Raw genomic sequence first — 21,268 nt, 5'->3', positions numbered from 1 at the left:
GATAAGAACAGCACTTGGTATGTAGTAGGAAAGGCAAGAAAGGATACAAAATATGATAAAAAAATAAACAAATAAAATAAATTAATAAAAGGAATAAATAAATGTTAAATTTAAATTTATTTAAATATAGATAACTGGGAGATCTTTGAATGTAGGAAAATGATTGGGACTTCCTCTCCTGATCCGATTTCTAAGCTTCACCTTCCCATGACTCCATTACTATGTGTCCACTTGAATATTGAATAGAAGAGAATGAGAGATAAAACATGTAAAGAAATCAAGTTAGCTGGATGCTGTCACTTGATTAAATAAAGCTCCTGCTGGTTTCATCAGAAAATAAGGTGAACAGTGAAAAGTCAGCTTTGTCTGAGAATCTTCTTCTTCTTCTTTCACTCTGCCTTATCCCATGTTAAACAGGGTCGGCGCACCAATCTTTAACCTTCCTCTTCCAAGTTCTCCGGTCCAGAGCATCCTTCGGACTCCATCCTTTCTCCCTAAGATCCTCTGTCATCTTATCCCTCCACCTGAGCTTGGGCCTTCCTCCTTTCCTCCAACTCCATATACTCCACTTGTTTATCAACATACTCCTCACCCTTCCTCTCAACATGTCCAAACCACCTCAGCCTACTTTCTTGTATCTTCTTGCCAATTGGTCCCACCTTAACCGTCCCTCTGATGTAGTCATTCCTTATCCTGTCCTTCTTTGTCACACCACTCATCCATCTCAACATCCGCATCTCTGCTACCTCCATCTTCCTCTCCTGTGCCTTGGTTATAGGCCACGTCTCCGCACCATGGAGCATCGCTGGCCTCACCACCATCTTATAGAGCTTTCCTTTCCTCTTACAACTCACTCTCTTGTCGCACAGGACCCCGCTCATCTTCCTCCAATTCATCCAACTGCATGTTATTCGGTGCTGTATTTCCTCATCTAGGTCACCATTCCCTTCGACAACCGACCCAAGGTACTTGAATTTCTTCCCTGAAATTAGCCTTTCACCCTGGAGTCGTATGACGGTATCCTCGTCACTCCCCGTTGACATATATTCAGTCTTCACCCGGTTAATTCTCATGCCGCTCTCCTCCAATGCCTTTCTCCACTCTTCCAGGGTATTTTCAAGCTTCTCTCGGGATGATTCGCATAGAACAATGTCATCGGCAAACAGCATGCTCCATGGTGCCTCCTTCTTGACATCCTCCACTAGTACATCCATGACCAGGTCAAAGAGGTAGGGGCTCAGAGCTGTCCCTTGGTGTAGTCCTACGACAATAGGGAACCCTTCTGTCATGCCGACACTAGACCTGACCTGAGTTTCTGTTCCCTCATACATCTCCTTCACCAACCTCACATACTTCTCCGACACCCCCTTCTTCCTCATACACCTCCATACCTCCTGCCTGGCCACTCTGTTGTATGCCTTTTCCAGGTCTATAAACACCATGTGCAGATCCACTTGCATCTCTCTATATTTCTCCATCAATCGCCTTAGTGCAAATATTGCATCCGTTGTCCCTCTTCCTGGCACATAAATCCAAACTGCTCCTCACCAATTTTCGTTTCCTGCCGTAATCTTGCTTCAATTACTCTTTCCCATATTTTTAACGTGTGTGACATCAGCTTGATTCCTCTATAGTTGCCACAGTCTTGAACATCTCCTCTTCCTTTGTAGATTGGGACGAGAATAGTTTTCCTCCATTCCTCTAGTATCTTTTCCTGTTGGGCTATTTTACACATCAGATCCCATAACATATCCATGCCCTCACTGCCCAAACTTTTCCACACTTCCCCAGGTATCTGGTCTGCTCCCACAGCCTTTCCATTCTTCATTTTTCTCAGTACCCAAACCACTTCCTCTCTACTTGTGTCTTGCACCGGTCTCTCATTTACCTCTCCATCCTCGCACCTGTCTCTTGGATTCTCCTCATTTAGTAGTTTTCGGAAATATTCTTTCCATCTTCCTCTGATTTTGTCCTCGTCTTGTAATACTACTCCTGAGGCATCCTTTATCTGCTTGACTGATGTTATGTCTTTTGAAGCCTTATCTCTGGCTTTCGCTATTCTCAACAACTGAGCTTCGCCACCGTTTCTCTCCAGTTCTTCATAAACCTCATCAACTGCCCTCGCTTTCACCCTTGCCACAGCTCTCTTAGCATTTTTCTTTGCTAATCTATATGCCTCCTTGTCGGCTCTAGTTCCAGTCATGTCCCATTTTTTCTTTGCCTCTTTCTTTTCCTTGATCTCTAACTGCACCTCCTCATTCCACCACCATGCCTCCTTATCCTCAGGTGGTCCCTTTCCTGATGTTATACCAAGCACCTCTTCTCCAGTTTTTCTAATATTCTGACTATTAACGTCCCACCATTCTTCCACATCCTCTGGTAACTTCATTTCTTTCAATACCTCTTCTTTAAACTTATTCCTTGGTCCTTCCTCTGCCAATTTTCACCACTTTATTCTCCTCTGTACCCACCACTTCCGTCTATTCTTCTTTTCTCCTTTTATATCACGGTCTACCACAACCAACCTGTGCTGTGCTGCTACACTTTCTCCATTAATCACTTTACAGTTTTTCACCTCCTTCAGATGTTTCCTACGGCACATAATATAGTCAATCTGACTCATTCTATCCCCGCTCTTATAGGTTATCAGATGCCCAACTCTCTTCTTGAACCATGTGTTAGCTATAGCCAGATCGAAGGCCACAGCATATTCTCAGCTTTGTCTGAGAATAAATAATAATAATATATATATATATATATATATATTATAAGAAGGAGTGTACTTTTCTCTTTAATTCAATAAATATAGCTTTATGTAAATATACTTCATGGGATGGAGTTTTGCACTTTGCTATTTATTTTGTGAAATAAAGTATAAAGTAATTTTTTTTTTTTTTAAGCCTTTATTCAAATCGTTCAGCCTGTCACTTACACTTGAGAAATCTACATAAAGTTATTCAGGATACATCAAAGGTAATTATATTCAATCCTTTTTTCTTAAAAGAAATACAATAAAAGTATAGAATCTATTCTACTTTCTCTTATATTTTATATATTTGTTCATTATTTGATTATCATTACATAATGAATAGTCATTTGTTCAGGGGTGGCTCGTGCATAGACACTGCAGAACTGCAACACCCCCAAGTTTTCTCGATATATAAATATATTTATTAATTTATTTATATCTGCTTGTAATATTTAATTTTATCATCAACAATCCTCTTATTTTGTACAAAAAATAATAAAAATTCATCTTGTAGCACTTAGGAGGGCGAAGGACACTAAGCAGCACTGTGTTTACCACAGTGTCATATTACTATGCATGCAAGCATATGCACGTCATAGTAAGATGCGAGCTATTAGCGTAATGTAGCACTGTCCGTTGTGCAGTTCCACTGTTGTTTATATGCAGTTTGTGCCAATAGTAGAGTGTTCGTAGTGTTCTTACAATTAATGTAATTACAATTAAGTAATGTCCAAAAATTGTAAATCCATTCCTTTAATTACAATTAAAGGAATGGATTTTATTTTTAAGTAATTTTGAATTATACTAAACTATATAATTTTATCGATAATAAACAATATTTATTCATGAAACAAAACAAGAAGAATATATTTTATTTTTAAGTAATTTTGAATTATACCAAACTGTATAATTTTATTGATAATAAACAATATTTTTTCATGTTTAATTTTAAAAAAATTGTTACCATAATTTTGATATTTTATCCAAACACGTATACACTGTACTTACAGTGTATACGTGTTTGGATGGAAAGAATTAAATGCAAGATCTCAAGAATATCTGACCAATTCCTTGAATGCTCTTCTTCAAACCATTCTCCAAGAAAGACAAACCTAAGAATAATTTGCCTGATCTTATCACCGATAATACCTGTTCTCATACAAGATGAAGTTTTTTATCAACATAATAATAACCCTTGAGCTCCTCTTGGTATGAGTATGTGCATATATAGCTGTTCTTACCATCTCCTAAATGACTTCTACTCCAAGCATTACCTCTAACAACTGCTCACTCTTTAATAAATATCAGATCTTTCCTCTATGGAATATTTCCATTTCTGAAAGTGCCTTCAGAATCTCTTTAAAAAATCATTCTCCGTTGAACCGAGTACTTGATTAATATTCACACTTTTACAGAATCTCCGTGCTATTGTACAATTGCTTAGTTCTGCCTCTTTTATGGATCCTTCTGCAGTTAATTTTCATTTCAACTGGTAGCTGTATTTCTGTCATCTTCCTCAAAACTTACAGAGTGAGTAGAGTTCTTTTCTTCTGTTAAACAGATGCCAGATGATAAAAACATGCATTTGACAAATATAATGCATAATAACTTGCCTCATAGCCTTAGTATTAATTTTCAATTAACTGAACTTTGTTATCCTATTAAAACTCAGCAAGTAGTGGTCTCTATCCATTCACAGTACAACATGGAATCTATATATTAATCATCACCTTCATTAATCTTTGCAGTCTCTGCCTTATATAGCTGCTTCCATAAGCATTTATTTAACAGAAACTACATAGTTTTTTAATTCCTACATATATATGCATGTATAAGTGTGTGTGTGTGTGTGTGTGTGTGTGTGTGTGTGTGTGTGTGTGTGTGTGTGTGTGTGTGTGTGTGTGTGTGTGTTTTATGGATGGGATCAGGAAAGCACAAAAAATCTCAGCATCCACTTTGTCTGATGTGTAGAAAGGCTTATGTGTTCGTCATACATGTTGTTTAATTTTGATGGTATATATCAGAACACAGAATTATCAATAAATAATTATTTATTGACTTATTGCTGATATTTTGCTCGTGTTATAACCAGCATCTTCAAAGCACAAAAACATAGTTTGTCACAGTACGTGAGTCTACAACAACAACAACAACAACAACATGGTGTAACAAAGGGACTAGTTTACAAAAAATTGTAGCAACAACACAAAGGCTAAAGTCCTATTTAGGCACCTTCTGTATTAAAAAGAAAAAGAGAGAAAAAAAGCAGGTCCTAGTTATGTCTTAAGATGACTGTCTCCCAAATCTTAGGCAAATTTATACAGCCACATTTGTTGAGATTCAGAGTATGTTCCAAGGCTTTGGTTGCTTCTAAGAACAATCTCTCTGACTTATAAAAGCTTCTGTGTAGTACTTTTGTTTTCTTCCAGTCGATCCTGTGTGCAGGGGTATCCAAAGCATGGTCTGCTAGGTCCGACTTGCCATAGCAATGGTGCCAGATGTATCTTTTATGTTTGCTGATGCAGATGTCCACAGTTCTTCCTGTTTGACCATAGTAAGTTTGATCACACAATCAGGGTACTTCGTAGACTCCTCAATATGATAAAGGAGGGATGCTATCCTTGGGTGAACGGATGAGAGTTGCTAATTTGACACATAGTCTGAATACGGTGCATAGTTGATGTTTATTGAGAATTCTAGATATCTTTTCTGATGTGCCTTTAATGTATGGGATGGTAACTGTTTTGTTGTAGTTCTCCATGGTGGATAGTGGGAGGAGTTTCTTAGGAGCATTTAGTATTTTGTTTATCTTATGTGGATTATAGCCATTGGCCAAGATGTGGTGTAAGTGAGCCAGTTCAGCAGCAAGAGCATTGTCATTGGAACAGATTGCTCTCGCTCTGTGGGTTAGCATTTTTAAGATACCATACTGTTGATAAGGGTGATGGTGTGATTGTTTGTGTAAATATCTCCCTGTATGTGTGGGTTTTCTAAAAACTGAGAGTGATAAGGAACCATCTGGAAGACGTGTGATTAGTGTATCCAGGAAGGGCAGACAGTTATTAGCTTCTAGTTCCATTGTAAAGTGGATTTTTGGGTGTTGGCTATTTAAATGTGCTAAAAATGTATCCAATGTGCCTGGACCATGTGACCAAATAGCAAGCACATCATCAACATAGTGTAGCCAAAGCATTGGTTTGAGAGTGGCTATATTGATAATTATTTACTTATAATTCTGTGTTCTGATATATACCATCAAAATTAAACAATATCACTTTGTTTGATTAGAGTGCAATATTTAATAAATTGATTGCCTTGAAATGCAACTGAGATACTTCTATTTTTCCTTTGGGATTTTTACATTAACCTTTACAAGTAGCCAAACAAGGACTATATGTTTTGTCACTTCATTCTAGTAACAACAGCTGAGAATTCACATGAGCTTATACAAGCTGAAATTGAAGAACTTCTAAAAATGTTTAGATCTGTATTCAAATCTAAAAATTGAATAAATTGAATTACATGCTAATGATATAAGTGTAAAGATTATGTTAAATCAGAAGTAGCGGTGATGAATTTGCAGATTATGAAATGCTGAGGAAAAGACACAAAATTCGTGATTAAACACAAGATCATGACTTTTTGGAAAGCAAGAAGTTATATTAAGAATTGTTTTTTGATTGTCATAATAATTTCGAGGTACATTTCAACTAATATTGTACCCCATCACATTAGTCTGCAGAGAGTGAAATTAGCTAATGGAGCCAAAAAAAAAAGATTGTAGTAGGATTACACTAAATAAAGAAAATAGCAGAAGGACAACTGCTGCAGAGGATATAGTTGAGGTAGTATCTAATGAGCAGTTCATCAAGGTCTTTCATCCTTGTGAACGTGACATCATACAGAGTTTGAGAAGAAAGGTAGATGAGGAGAAGGAGAGAGAGACTGACTGTGAGTGAGGAAGAGGTATATGGGGAAATAAGCAAACTTAATATTAATAAGGACTTGATGATATATCACATATTTTGAAGGAATGTGCCAGGAAGTTGACATCTGAATTACCATATTTGTTTAATACGAGTTTACACTGGGTCGAATTCTAAATGAATGGAAGGAAGGAAAGATTGTACCACTTCATAAGGGAGGTGACAGAACTCAAGCATTAAATTATAGGCTAAAATGTCAGCTGTTGTGGTTAAAGTGTTGGAAAGGATAGAAAGAACCAGGATCTAGAATTGGGCTGACAACAGTGGTATTATCTTTGATGGACAGCACTGATTTGCTAAAGGGAGGTCATGTTTTAGTAATTTACTTATTACAATAAGGTGACAGTTGCACTGGGGATGTGGGAGTTGGATACACAGTAGTATACCGAGACTTTGCAAATGCTTTTGATAGATTACCACATGATAAGTTGATAGTCAAACTAGAGTAGACATGATTGGATTTTAAACTAGTGCATTGGATGGAGATTGATTGTCTGATAGGTATCAGCAAGTTGTGTACAAGGGAGAGCAATATCCTTGAAGAGAAAAGTCATTATTGGTATGCCTCAGGAGTCTGTTTTAGGGACACTGCTGTTTAACCTGTATGTTACTGATATTAGAGAATATTTGAATGAGTATATTTAATTGCTTGCAGATGATGCAAAGGTGGGAAAAACTACAAGTATGAGGAGTAGAGTGGATGGTGTAGCCTTACAAAACGACTTGTATAGACTGATGAATGGATACAGGAGTGGGAATGCCAGTTCAGTGTTGCAAAATGTAAGTTTGTAAAATTTAGAAAACAAAGATGGGATGTAGAGTTTATGCTCGGTGGGGATATGTTGTTAGAGGTGGAGGAAATAAGAGATCTTGGAGTGATGGTGGATAAGGATCTAAAATTTAGGGAACATATTGACAAAATAGTGAGGACAACACAACAAAGTCTAGCAATGATGTGGAGAACATGGATTTGTAGGGCTGTATTGTATAAGGCCTAGATTAGATCACATATGGACTGCTGTGCACAGATTTGGTCACTGGTTATTGAAAGAATGAAGAGATATTGGAAAGGGTCCAGAGGAGATTGACTAAGATTGTTTTTGATCTCTGGAATGTTGAGTATGAAGAAAGATTGAGAAGATACAATTTGTAGAGTTTAGTCGATAGGAGGAATAAAGATGATATAATAGAGATGTAGATGATGGTAAGGATGATGGAAGTTGTTAAGGAGTTGTTATAGGATTAACATTGAAGTGGTTTTCATAAAATGGTCAGAGACTGGGGGAGAACAAGAGGTCGTCCCTGGAAGCTGTATATGGAAGGTGTGAGCAAAGGATGAGAGACATGTTTTTTGCATGAAGAGTTGTGAATGATTGGAATGCATTGCCTGAGAGTGCATTTAAGGCACAATAAGATGAGCTGTGTGTATGACAAAGGGACCTTCAATATGGCAAGGCTTTGGAACCAAGGGTGTGCTGCTGGAAAATTGATGGCGTACCTGTTCTAATAATTTCACTTTTAATATCTGTTTTTCATTTTTTCAATATTTCTTTATTCCAGTAACTTTTTTCTATAGTGTGCAAAGCTTGATAACCTTTGATGTTCATTTCTGCTCCACTAAATTTCTCATTATGACTCACTTGCAGTATCACAATATGTGCAAATCTTAATGGAAAATTTATCAGATTATTATTATTAACATCAGACCTCCATGGAGTCATCATAGTAGGTACACACTCGCACACACAATGCTCATCAAACCATGCCTTAAAACCATTAAATATACAGTTTCCAAGGATGATCTCATGTTCTACCTCTCCCTTTCATTCTATAAAATATTTCTTCCATGTTAACCTGGTAACAACCTTTGACCAACTTATGTCTCAATTGTATGTTCCCTCCCGCTTCTCATAGTCACAAGGATTTTCAGATTACATTTCCCTCAAGCAGAATTTGTACTCCACATTCAAAAGACCAGTTACCACCTTTGTGAATCTTCTCTGGATCCTTTCTAACATATCCTCATCACCTTGAAAACAAGATGACAAATCTGCACAATAATCCAAATGAGACCTGATCAAGGCCTTTTAAAATGGAATCATAACCTCTTTATTTCAGTATGGAAAGATCCTCTGCATCACTGCCATTATCTGATATGATGACTGACAACTTCACAACTTCTGCAATGTGGCTGCTAAATTTCAGATCCTTGTCCTCCACCACCACTCCCAAATCTCATCTCCTCTACTTTCTTCAAGTTTCCCCAACAAGTGTATACTTTGCATCCCATTGTTGCCTACCAAATTTCAAACCTTACGCTTTGCAACATACCATTCATACAATCTATTCAAGTCCTACTGTAAGACAACCACATCTGCTTCAGTCTTCATTGTTCTCTCCAATTTTGCATCATTTTGTATTTCAGATCCTTGTCCACCAAATCTCATCTCTTCTTCCTCCTTCAAAGTTTCCCAAAAAAGTGTATACTTTGCATCCCATTGTTGCTTACCAAATTTCAAACCTTACACTTTGCAACATTGAACTAATAGTTCTGCTTACCTGTCCATTCATACAATCTATTCAAGTTCTACTATAAGACAACCACATCTGCTTCAGTCTGCATTGTTCTCTCCAATTTTGCATCATCTGCAAACAGTTGAGACATTGGGATGTGTTTAATATACAATAACATACAAGTTGAACAATAATGCCTCTATTACAGATTCCTGTGGCACACCACCAGTGACTTTCCTCTTTCAGAATACTGTGCATCCCCCCCAACACACATATACAACTTTCAGATACCCATCTGAGAGATGGTCACTGATCCAACACACTAGTCTGTTATCCAGTCCCATTCATTCAATTTATTTAACAGCTCATTGTGTTGCAATCTATCAAAAGCTTTTGCAAAATCTAGTATACCACTGTGTATGCATCTTTCTTGTCCAAGACATTTGTCAACAATGGAAGGAAGTTATTCATTGATTGAGTTAACTTTGGTACGTTGGTAAAACATGATCTCTCTTTAACAAAGCCATGCTGACAATCACAAAGAATATTGCTGTTATCACCCCAGTTCTCACTAATCTCTCCAGTACCATAACTACAACTCCAGATATACAGATTGGCCTATAATTTGTAGTCATAGGGTTCTCACCACCTTTATACATTGGAACAGTTTTGCCTTCTTTCTATTCTCTTGGCACCTGTACTGTTGTAAGACTTCTAAAACAGTCATGCCAATGCTGCCAACTCCCTAGAACAAACATTCCTTTACAATACATGGTGACATGTCATTAAATCCTATTGCTTTATTGACATCATGCTTATTTTGCATCATGTATGGCTGGCTGAGTGGTTAGCATACTCACTCTCCAACCAACAGGCTGCAGGTTCAAATCCCGCCATGGTCATAGCTGTTTGTGATTGTTTTTAGGTGGGAGATGAATTTCATCACCCAGTGTGAAACCACCACCTCACTTATTGGAGGCATGAAGAAGTTCCATGTTTAGTCTCTAGAGCAGGATTTCTGGACTATGTATGTACCTGTATTGTTAAGGATTCTGATTTAATAAAATTGCATAGTTCAGTACGTAACTTAATTTACGTAAAAAATATCACTTTCTTGTGCACAACACAAAAAAGTTTCACAAAATAGCACAAAAAAAGTTTTTTTTTATTTCTTTGTAAAAAGTCCCTGATTTTCTTTTGCTTCTTTGAAGCTAAACATTTTTCGAATGCTTCTTCTCGGAGCTGCATTAGCAACAAAATTTTGTGCAATGGCTTATCATTCTGCTTAGTCCATTCTATACACATATTAAAACTGTCAGCTGCCTCTTCATGTTTTACTTTTTTTTCTTCGAGTTCTTCATCGTCATCGTCGTCTTCTAATTCATTCTGTAGCATCATATTTATAATTTCATCAATTGATTTGATTTCGAATTCACTTTCGGTTCTATCTGTAATCCATTCTGCAATATCTGTTTGTGAAATTTCAACATCTGGATTTATATTTTTAACCAAATTATGCACGTTTTGAATTTCCTCTTTTTGTGTATATTTGTGATTCATGCCGAAAATACAGTACATACTGTACAGTATAAAAAAGCAAACATGAATACACAATAAATCAAAATAGTCCTCCAGTATAACCGTACAATTGACAGTATGAAAAAAATACTCTACCGTAATAATAATAAAATAAATAATAATAGTTAAAATAATAATTATTAATTAAAAATAATAGTGCACAAAATAATACTACGTAATAATTAAAACTTTTTTTTTCAAACCGCAGTTCAGATTACTGGAGAGTTTGGACTAAAGAGATTCGGATTAGCGAGATACCACTGTATATTAAAAAATTACAAAAAAACTATATAAAATAGATAAAAATGGAAAAAACAATCCTTAGCTCATGCACTGTACAAATATACTATAGGTTTATTTACTAATAAACAACATAAAAAAATGAACACAACAAATTTTGCTCATTCACAGTTAAGCCATCTTCTCCTATTTCCTCACCCTTATAAATTGTTCACTGAGCACATCAACTATGTCCTCTGCATCAGTTACTATTCCACCATCATCAGTAGGGATACATAGGGCGAAGCAGCAGCTGAAGCGATGACAAAAATGTTTACTGAGTGGATCAGCTAACAAAAAGAAGCAAGTGCATGATAAGATAAATGAGAACATGATCGGGAATGAAAGAAAAATTAAGGAGCGAGTGTTAAGGTGTAATAGATGAGAGTTTGGCAAAAACATGCTTTCCCGGTGCAAAAATTAATAATGTAAGTGAGGCTATTAGAGCACAAGCATGAGGTGAAAGAAATTATAGTAGCCAGGATGAATGATTTAAAAGGTGAAAAATTTGCTATGGGAGAGGACTTGAAAGACTTACTAGCGCTAGCAAAAGGAAAGAGTGAGAGAATTAAGATAGTCTGTTGCTGCAGTATGACACAGTAGAGTTGAGAAGGAGGGCCATAACTGCGAATGACTATGCGTAGGTTATGCAGGAGGAGTGGTGTGGAGTGAGTTTGATGGGCAAAAGGACTTATACAAGAAGGATGATTTGCATCTCAATGGATTTGGTGTTTGGAGACTGGAAAAATTGTTGCTGAATGAAGTGAAAGTGGATGTGCAGAATCAGGGAAACTAGAGCTTTTAGGGAGGGTTGGAATGCTGTTAAGTGGACATGCAGACATCAGTGAGGCAGTTGAGTTTAAGAATGTGTATAACATGCTTGAGTTAGGACGAAGGATAACAAACCAAAATGGGATAGTTAGTATAAGGCATCATAATAGGGGTGGGGCTAGGGGACTTCTGCACTTTATGTACACTGATGCCAGAAGTATTTGGAATAAGGAGGAGAAATTTTTGGCCTTGGTTAGTTCTTCCTGGCCACAGGTTATTGGCATTAGTGAGACATGGCTAACAAGTGAGAAGATGATATAGTTAGTGGGATAGAATGTGAGGGGTATAATGTGTTCAGGAAAGACAGAGAGAAAAGAATGGGGGGGATGAGTGTTATTGATGATAGCCGATGAACTGCAGTCAAAGAGAATAGAAGTTCATATTTGGGATAGTGAAAATAGCAAATTTGAGGCTATCTGGTGTGAGACTGAGGTCAGCAGAACAAAATTTACAGTTGGGTACTGCTATAGACCAGGCGATGGAATAGATGATGGAGACGGTATGCATAGGCAAATAGACTCAATGAGTGAAGGACAGGTAATTATTATGGGAGATTTCAACTATGGTAACATTGATTGGAGGGAGGAGAGGACAAATGGGAGGAAGGAGATGAATTTTATGCAGTTACTAAGGAATAACTACCTGAGACAACATGTAATGGAATATACTAGGGGGTTCGGGAGTGCTTGACCTAGTAATTGCATCTGAGAAATTGACTATTATGAATATGACCATATTGCTACTAATGGGTTAGAGTGATCATAAGGTCTTGACCTGAGAAGGGGCTAAATGTGTGGAATTTTCAATTAAGCATGTGGAATTACCGGGCTGGTAAGCAGGCCCGTCTCTAGGCTGGACGTCACCCACCTGCAAAGCTGAAATGGGCACCCCCAAACAAATGGCAATTTATTTATTTATTTTTACTTTTGTCATAATCATGTGGAAAGAATTTACAAGAAAGAAATTAAATTACACATTTGTTCTTGAAAACATTTTATTAATTAAAATTTAAATTTCCTAGTTTTGATATTAGCAAAATTATCTATAATATTCTTAATACTCTGAGTCATGTGGATGAAATGGACCGTTTCAGTTGTCAATCTTAAAATCCTATTCTGCTGACAAGGGCCGAAAAGGACTTCCAGAGGCGAAATCAGCATGGTAGTAAATGATATCTACTACTTATCAACAGTAACCAGAGCAAATGTCACTGAATTTTATTGTTTTCATTTCAAAATAGAAACCACCCCCGATGAATATGGGCCGTTGTCAATCTTAAAATCCTATATCACATTACACCTGGTTAGAATGATTAGAATCGGTTAGAATTGTTAGAATTACTTACATTGGCGACATGATGATTTCACAGAGTTCTGCATGCTCTGCACCGGTTGAACCGGGCCAAATGACTACTAGCGCTTCAGCAGAATGAGACTTTAAGGTCCTGTAGAAAATACATTATGGAATAGGGTCGTTGCACAGGGCTACTTTGAGCCGAGCGAAGCAGTGCGCTTGCTGCCTAAGAAGGCACATTCATTACAATAGTGGGAGAAAATCTGATCTATTTTTATGCAGAATATGTAAATTTGCAGCAATTATATTGACTAACCTAATTATTATTAGTTTTTTTACCTAAGCTGCAAAAGAAAGTTTAGGAATAGAGAAAAAGTGGAAAAGAAAAATTTAACGACTGGGATGATGAAATTAAATGCATTATTGAAGAAAAGAAAAAAGCATATAAAAACTGTCTCAACCTAAAAACAATAGAATCCAAAATCGAATACAGCAGAAAAAAAGCAATAGCAAAAGCAGCATGCAGGAGAATAAACAGAAACAGATGGAACAATTTTGTAACAAAATTAGAGAAAGACTGTATGCTCAAAAGACCTAATGCATAGAAAAAAAATCCTCAAAGATCTAAGCAATGAAACTAGAGAAAAAGCAGATATTAATACCATTAAAATAGAAACATGGCAAAATTACTACCAAGATCTATGGTGTGATGAAAACATTCAAAACAGAAAACTACCCTTTGTAAATATCTCGGATAACTTTGAAAACATCACTTTAGAAGAATTAACAGAAGCATTAACCCAAAGCAAAACAGGAAAGGCTCCAGGAGAAGACAATATAAACTTGGAACTTATCAAATATGCAGGAATTGAATTCTCACTCTTATATTAACTTTTATAATATGATCTAGAAAGAAGGAAAATGCCCACAAGATTGGACCAAAGCAATAGTTATCCCCATCTACAAAAAAGGACACAAATCTGATTGTAACAATTATCATGAAATCAGCTTACTTAGTACCTGTTATAAAGTACAGGTGACCCTCATATAACGCAGATGTTAGGTTCCATAGAAATGCCGTGTTATAGAAATCGCATTATGCAAGACTTAGATCACATAGAAAAAGTAGGGTTAAGTTCCGAAATCGTTTTTTTTTTTAAGATTATATAAACAATGACATATCCAACAAAATATATATAAACAAACAAATACATAGTATAAAATTATAAATTGTACATAACCTTCATTGCACATAATGCATAAATGTTTCAGGCAAAATAAAATAAAGTGTATATTTTAATCGTCATCACTCTCTTCAAAACTAACATTTCATACATGTCTTTATTTATGAGTGGCTGGACGTCGTCATCACTTGAAATCTCTTGGACATCATTTGTATAATTCTCATTGCATACTTAAGCTGATTTAGTTATCAAGAAGTCAGTAATAAGACATTGCTTACCACTATGCTGCAATTTTTTTATTAAGTTCATAACACTGAGCTAAACAAACATCCAATTGTCTCGTGAATTTTCAGGAGCACACCATTGAGAGGTCATTATCCATAAAATAACTTTCTTGTCAAGTTCAATCCTGCTAATTTCTTTAAACAGAATTCTTTAACGAATTCATCGCAATCAGAATCTTCGGCAGAACTTTCCCCGCCATTTGGTTCAACATCGTCTATTAATTGTACCAGTTCCTCCTCATTTAAATCTATTTCCACATCAATTTCGTTTTGTTTTCAACTACATCGCCATTACTATAAAAATAATTTTTTTTACATGAAAAAAAAGCATTACATATTGTATGTAACTCACCAGAAAATAAAGTGCTCAGCTTGAGATTAACACACATGATTTTTAATGCACTTTTCTAGCAGAAAACGAAGACAATTTTCGACAATAAACACTTTATAAGGTAAACAATTGACGTACATGCGTGCTAAAGGGTATTTCCCCTAATATAAATTCGCTACTTATAACTACATGTGCGATACAGGCAGACGCAAATTTAACAAAGATAAAATTTGATTTTTAAGTCGCATGGTGAAAAATATATATGAAAAGATAAAGATTTATACAGTTTGTAGACCGTCTTATTTAGAAACCGTGTTGTATAAGTACCACGTTCAACAAGGGATACTACAATTTGTAGACCGCATTATATCGAAACTGCATTGTATAAGTACCGCATTATGCGAGGGTTGCCTGTATATGCAAAAATCTTAGCATATAAACTTAAACGTATAGTAGACCCAAAATTAATAGAAGAACAAAATATGGATTCAGAAAAGGCAGGTCTTGCATAGACTCTGCATTTACGTAAAAATTATTAATTGAAAAACACAGAGAAATGAACATAGAAACACACATTGCTTTTATAGATTACACCAAAGTATTTGATAAAATTATCAGAGAAAAACTATGGGAAATCTTAGAAGAATATGAACTACCAAACCAACTCTTTCGAGCCTTATATAATATATATATCAAGATAATAAAATATCCGTGAAGTACAATAATTCAACATCAAGCTGGAAACCAATAAATCGAGGAGTACATCAGGGTTGCCCTCTCTCACCGGTTTTATTTAATATATTATTATTATTATATCACACCTCCAGGGAGTCCAAAGACTCATTGAGGGAGGGCATCTACTCTACAACTTTTCGTCTCACTACTCCACCAACCTTCATTATCTAACACCAACGTGCCATCTACTGCCAAGTACCACCACTAGTACATTCACAAATCACAAACATCCGTGCCCATGGTGGGATTCGAACCTGCAGCCTTTTGGCTGGAGAGCGGATACGCTAACCGCTTGGCCAACCAGGCCGGCTAATATACATAGATAAAATCATAAAAGAATGGAAGATGACTAATGAAGGAGGATTCAAGATAAACCGTAACACCAGATTAGCTACTCTTCTTTTTGCTGATGACCAAATAATCCTTGGAAACAATGAAGATGAACTACAAAAATCATTATGCAGTCTAAATAATCTGATAAAAACATATGGTATGGAAATATCAACAGACAAAAACATGACTGTTGATATGGAAATATCAACAGTCATGGCCTTCAAAGGTGCTAATTCAATAAGAAGCAAAATAGTAATAAACAACAAAATAATAGAGCAAGTAAATGCATTCAAATATTTAGGTTGCACAATGTCATATGAAAATGTAGCTGATATAGAACCAAAGATATCAAACTTTTTAAAAGTAACAGGCATTATAAATAAAATTTTTAAACCCAATTATGTACAAAAACACACACGAATAAGAATCTGCAATACAGTAACTAAACCAACCTTACTTTATGGTAGTGAGATATGGACAATAAAAAAAGCAGATGAAAGAAGAATTGAATCATCCGAAATGAAATTTCTGCACAGAACTGAAGGAGTCACAATAATAGACAAAATGAAAAGCAGCGAAATCATAAAAAAACTTGGAATTACAACCTCCCTAAATGAAACAGTTATTTGCTATAGAGAAAAATGGAAAGAACACATACTAAGAATGAATAGAAGCAGAACACCTAAACAAATTCTAAATTACACCCAAAAGGTACTCGATGCAGAGGAAGACCCTTAAAAAGATGGAATTGAGGCCTGAACAGGCCACTTGGCCTATAAGCCTGGAAAGGAAGAAGAAGAAGACCTAATTATTATTACTTAATTCTTTTACAAAAATTTAAAGAAAGAATGAAACTTTATACTAACACTTCGAAACGCCACCCACCTTGTAGTGGCACCTGCCTGCAATGCAGGCCTGCTTCCGCTGGTAAGTATGACAAGCTTAGGTGATTGTTTGGATCAGTGCCATGTCATGTTAAACTGCAAGGGCTGGATGTTGATAGTGCATGAGAAGTGGTTAAGGAGCATTTGAAGGAGGTAATGGCTGACTGCATACATAGAGTCTGGAGTGTAAATCAAGTGGGAGTTAAATGGATGAATAACACCATTAAGCTTGAGCGGCAAAAAAAAGAAACAATTGTGGATGAAATTTTAGGAGAAAGGTGATCTGCAGGCACACGAATAGTACAAAGCACAGGCCAGAAGAGTAACCAGCATGGTAAGAAAAGCAAAAGCAGATTATGAAAAGAAATTAGCAATGCAAGCTGAAATGAATCCAGTAACAGTTCTCTCAATATACGGCAACCAAAAGAAAAAATGTATACAGCAAAATGATTCTAAGGAATGCCGATGGCAGGGAGGTAACCAAATCAGCTGAAATTATTATTATTATTATTATTATTCAGGCCTCCAAGGAGTCAAAAGACTCATCGAGGGAGGTCCTTCCTAAGACATAAAGTCTGTCAAGACTCACTGAGGGGAGGTCCCCCTCTGAGAAACACAAAGTCTATCATACCACTCTTTAAACTCACTGACCGTTCTCGCTCCCACAACTCCATCAGGCAATGCATTCCACAGCTCAACCACCCTCCACACAAAGAAACCACTCCTTACCCTCTTGCTCACAGTTTCCTTTCGTAACTTCCAGGGATGGCCTCTTGTCATCACTCCTTCCCGCTGATCAACCAAGCGAAAGAACTCCCCAGTGTCAACCCTGTAACCACCTCTCAACAGTTTAAAAGTCTCAATCATATCACCTCTCCTTCTTCTATCCACCAAACTCTGCAGTCCACATTCTCTTAGCCGATCCTCATAACTATCCTTGTACAGTCCTGAAACCATCTTTGTCATCCGTCTTTGTATCCTTTCCACAGTTAATTTATCCCCTTCAAATCCTGAGGACCAAATCTGAGAACAATAGCCCAAGTGTGGTCTGATCAGAGACTTATACAATGGAATGATAACCCTCTTATCTCTGCAGGTCAGTGTCCTTCTCATAATAGCAGCAATCCTCTGTGTTACCTTCACCACCTTTGCAATATGTCCCCTAAACTTCAGGTTTCTATCAATCATCAACCCCGGATCTCTTGTCTCCCCTACTTCCTTCAGTATAACTCCTCCCATAGAGTATGCAGCATCCCATCGATGTTTCCCAAACCTCAAGACCTCACATTTTGCTGCATTAAACTGACACCCCCATTCATTTTCCCATCTATCTAGCTTATTTAAATCCTCTTGCAGGGCTACCACATCTGCAGTATTACTAATAATCCTTCCCAGCTTCGCATCATCTGCAAACAACTGAATATTCCCCTGCAATCCACTGGCTATGTCATTGATATAAAGGTTAAACAATATAGGTCCTAGTACTGAGCCCTGTGGGACCCCACTTGTAACCCTCTGCCTCCTGGAAACTGCTCCACCATACACAACTCTCTGATACCTATCAGACAGCCAATCCTGAATCCAGTTGACCAATCTGACATCCAGACCCATGTGCTGCAACTTTTTTATCAGCTTATCATGTGGCACCCTGTCAAATGCCTTCGCCAAGTCTAAGAAAATTGCAGTATATGCCTTTCCCTCATCTAATGTTCTTGTAACTTTATTATAAAAGGCTAGCATATTGCTAAAACAAGAGCACCCCCCTGCACAAATCCATGCTGACACTCACTGATAACATTACCCTCATCTGCCCAGTGCTGTATACGGTCCCTCACTACTTTCTCCAAGATCTTAGCAACTACTGATGACACACAGTCTGGCCTATAATTAGACACTTCCAGTCTGTTACCACCCTTATGCAATGGCACTATCTTACCTTCCGTCCGTTCCCTGGGCACCTTTGCATAAGCCAGACTTTCATTGAAAAGCCACGTTAAAGGTACTGTCAATTCCCTAGCACATTCTCTCAAAACTCGTGGCGAAATACCATCCAGTCCCACAGCTTTACTAACATCCAGAGTACTCAGTATCTGAAACACACTCTCCTCCTGTACCTCCAGACCTCGTACCAGTCCTATCCCTCTAGCATTAAAACTGACTCCTCTAGGATGAAATACTCCAATAAAGTGTTCATTGAACAATTCCACTATGTCCTCTGCATCAGTCACTCTATTCCCATTTTTATCCCACAATATCATTCTTCCACAGTCATTTCTCCTCCTACTGGCCACATAGCTAAAAAATTCCCTAGGATTTTCTTTGGATCTTTTTTGGATTTGGAAATAGTGGAATTACTAAGCAAACACTTTGCAAGAGTATATCATCCAGGCTGTGATATTGCAGGAATGAGAGAACAAATGGCTGAAACAGGAATTGAAGTTGAATGAAATGGAGGTGAATAGTATATTACAGAACCTTAATGTAAATACATCTGTGGGATTGGATGGTATACCAGCTCGAGTCGTACGTGAAGTGGCAAAGGAATTGTCAGCTCCCTTGACCATATTGTTTAATTTAAGTCTCAGCTCTGGATTAGTCCCAAGGGGGTGGAAAGAGGGGAAGATAGTTCCATTGCATAAAGGAGGTTCTAAGAAGGTGTTGCAAATTATCGACTGATCAGCATATCAGGAACCGTTGTCAAAGTTTTGGAGATATTAGTCAAGACCAAAATACAGGAATGGATAGATGAAAATTGGATACTGTATGGAGGATAGCATGGTTTCATGAAGGGTAAATCATACCTCAGTAACTTGCTCATGTTTTATAATACAGTGACGGCTGAACTGAATAAGGGTAATGGATTTACAGTGATACTGCTGGAATTTGCTAAGACCTTTGATAGGATACCACATGGAATTCTAATCAGTAAACTGCAGCACATGGGGATGGATATAGGGTTGATGAGATGGATAGGAGGGTGGTTGATGGTGAGATATCAGAGAGTAGTTTATTCAGGAGTGGAGTCCAAAAGAAGGCCTGTTACTAGTGGTGTGCCACAGGGTTCTGTTCTTGGACTACTGCTATTTAATTTGTTCATTAATGATATAGGAAAGGATCTGAGAGGAACTGTTCGTTTATTTGCTGATGACGCAAAGTTGGGTAGAGCAATAGTGAATGCACATGATGTCAAAAAATTGGTGGATGATTTGGATAGATCGGCAGTCTGAGCTAATGAGAATGAATGTCTGTTTAATGTAGCAAAGTGTAAGGTTATGCATTTTGGGGTGAAAAATTAGCAGCAGTATATCACATTGGTGGAACTGTAGTCCAGGAGGTTGACAAAGCCTGAAATTTAGGTGTGTTGGTGGATAGGGAGTTGAAGTTTAGGGGGCACAGAGCAAAAGTGGCTAAATATGCTCATCAGATCACTTGGTTACTGAAAAATACTTTGACTAGCAGAGATAAGCAAGTTATTATTCCTCTTTATCGAGCCTTGATAAGACCCCATCTTGTCTAGTTTGGCCAGATCTGGGCCCCTGGGTTTCTTCTTGATGGGGAGGAGGTAGAGAAGATCCAGAGGCGAGTGACCAAGATGATAGCTGGTCTATGGAATGAACCTTACGAGAACAGGTTGAAGATCTCTCTGTTACAAAAATTGGTTCATAGGCAGAAAAGGAGTGCTATGATTGAGACATTCAAATTACTGAAGGATTTTACAAGATTAAGACCTGTTCAGAAAAAATTTTTCAGAACAGGTCTGGTATTGGGAGAACTAGGGCCATCCATGGAAACTGAGCAAGAGTGTAGTTAGCAAGGGTGTTAGAACTAGGTTTTTTACTTGGAGAGTGTTGAATGAGTGGAATAAGCTGCCAGAGTTTGTTGTGGGTGCCATGACTGTAAATGAATTCAAAGCAAAGTATGATAGATACTGTGCGAATGCCGAATAGTTGTTCTTGATATGGTGTTTAGGGCCTTCCTCGATGAGTCTAAGGACTCCTTGGAGTTGCCCGTAATTTTAATAATAATAATTATCATCCATTAGCATTATCTTACCAACTGAGTCACCTTCCTGTCCTGCTCTTTATACTCTTCATGCAATTGACTGTTACCATTTTTCATCTTGTGCTGCCTCCACAGTATCCTCTTCTTCCAGATTAATCCTTAATCCCATCATTTATTCGATGTCTACCTTATTCAGCCTTTTGACCTTCAGAATACAACATCGAGATATTTAACAACATCGTACATTGATGTTGTTAAATATCTTTTGGTCAGTTTCCATGCAGC

The 21,268-nt window shown here is 37.2% G+C and overlaps 1 protein-coding gene across 2 annotated transcripts in view; it reads left to right on the top strand.

Annotated features, from left to right (window-relative positions):
• Positions 1–21,268, top strand: part of Dnaaf4 (Dynein axonemal assembly factor 4) — a 139,472-nt gene that overhangs the window by 110,854 nt on the left and 7,350 nt on the right. For both annotated transcript variants that reach the window (XM_090397908.1, XM_090397907.1), the window contains one exon: positions 2,901–2,973. In XM_090397908.1, the coding sequence (XP_090254034.1) occupies positions 2,901–2,973 (73 nt within the window). The remainder of the gene's footprint in view (positions 1–2,900; positions 2,974–21,268) is intronic.

Source organism: Typopeltis vanoorti, chromosome 9 (genome assembly GCF_054136105.1).
Source record: "Typopeltis vanoorti isolate ZY-2024b chromosome 9, IOZ_Tvanoo_1.0, whole genome shotgun sequence".
Lineage (NCBI taxonomy): Eukaryota > Metazoa > Arthropoda > Arachnida > Uropygi > Thelyphonidae > Typopeltis > Typopeltis vanoorti.
Note: the sequence above shows the minus strand (reverse complement) of the source record. Positions and strands in the feature narration are given on the sequence as shown.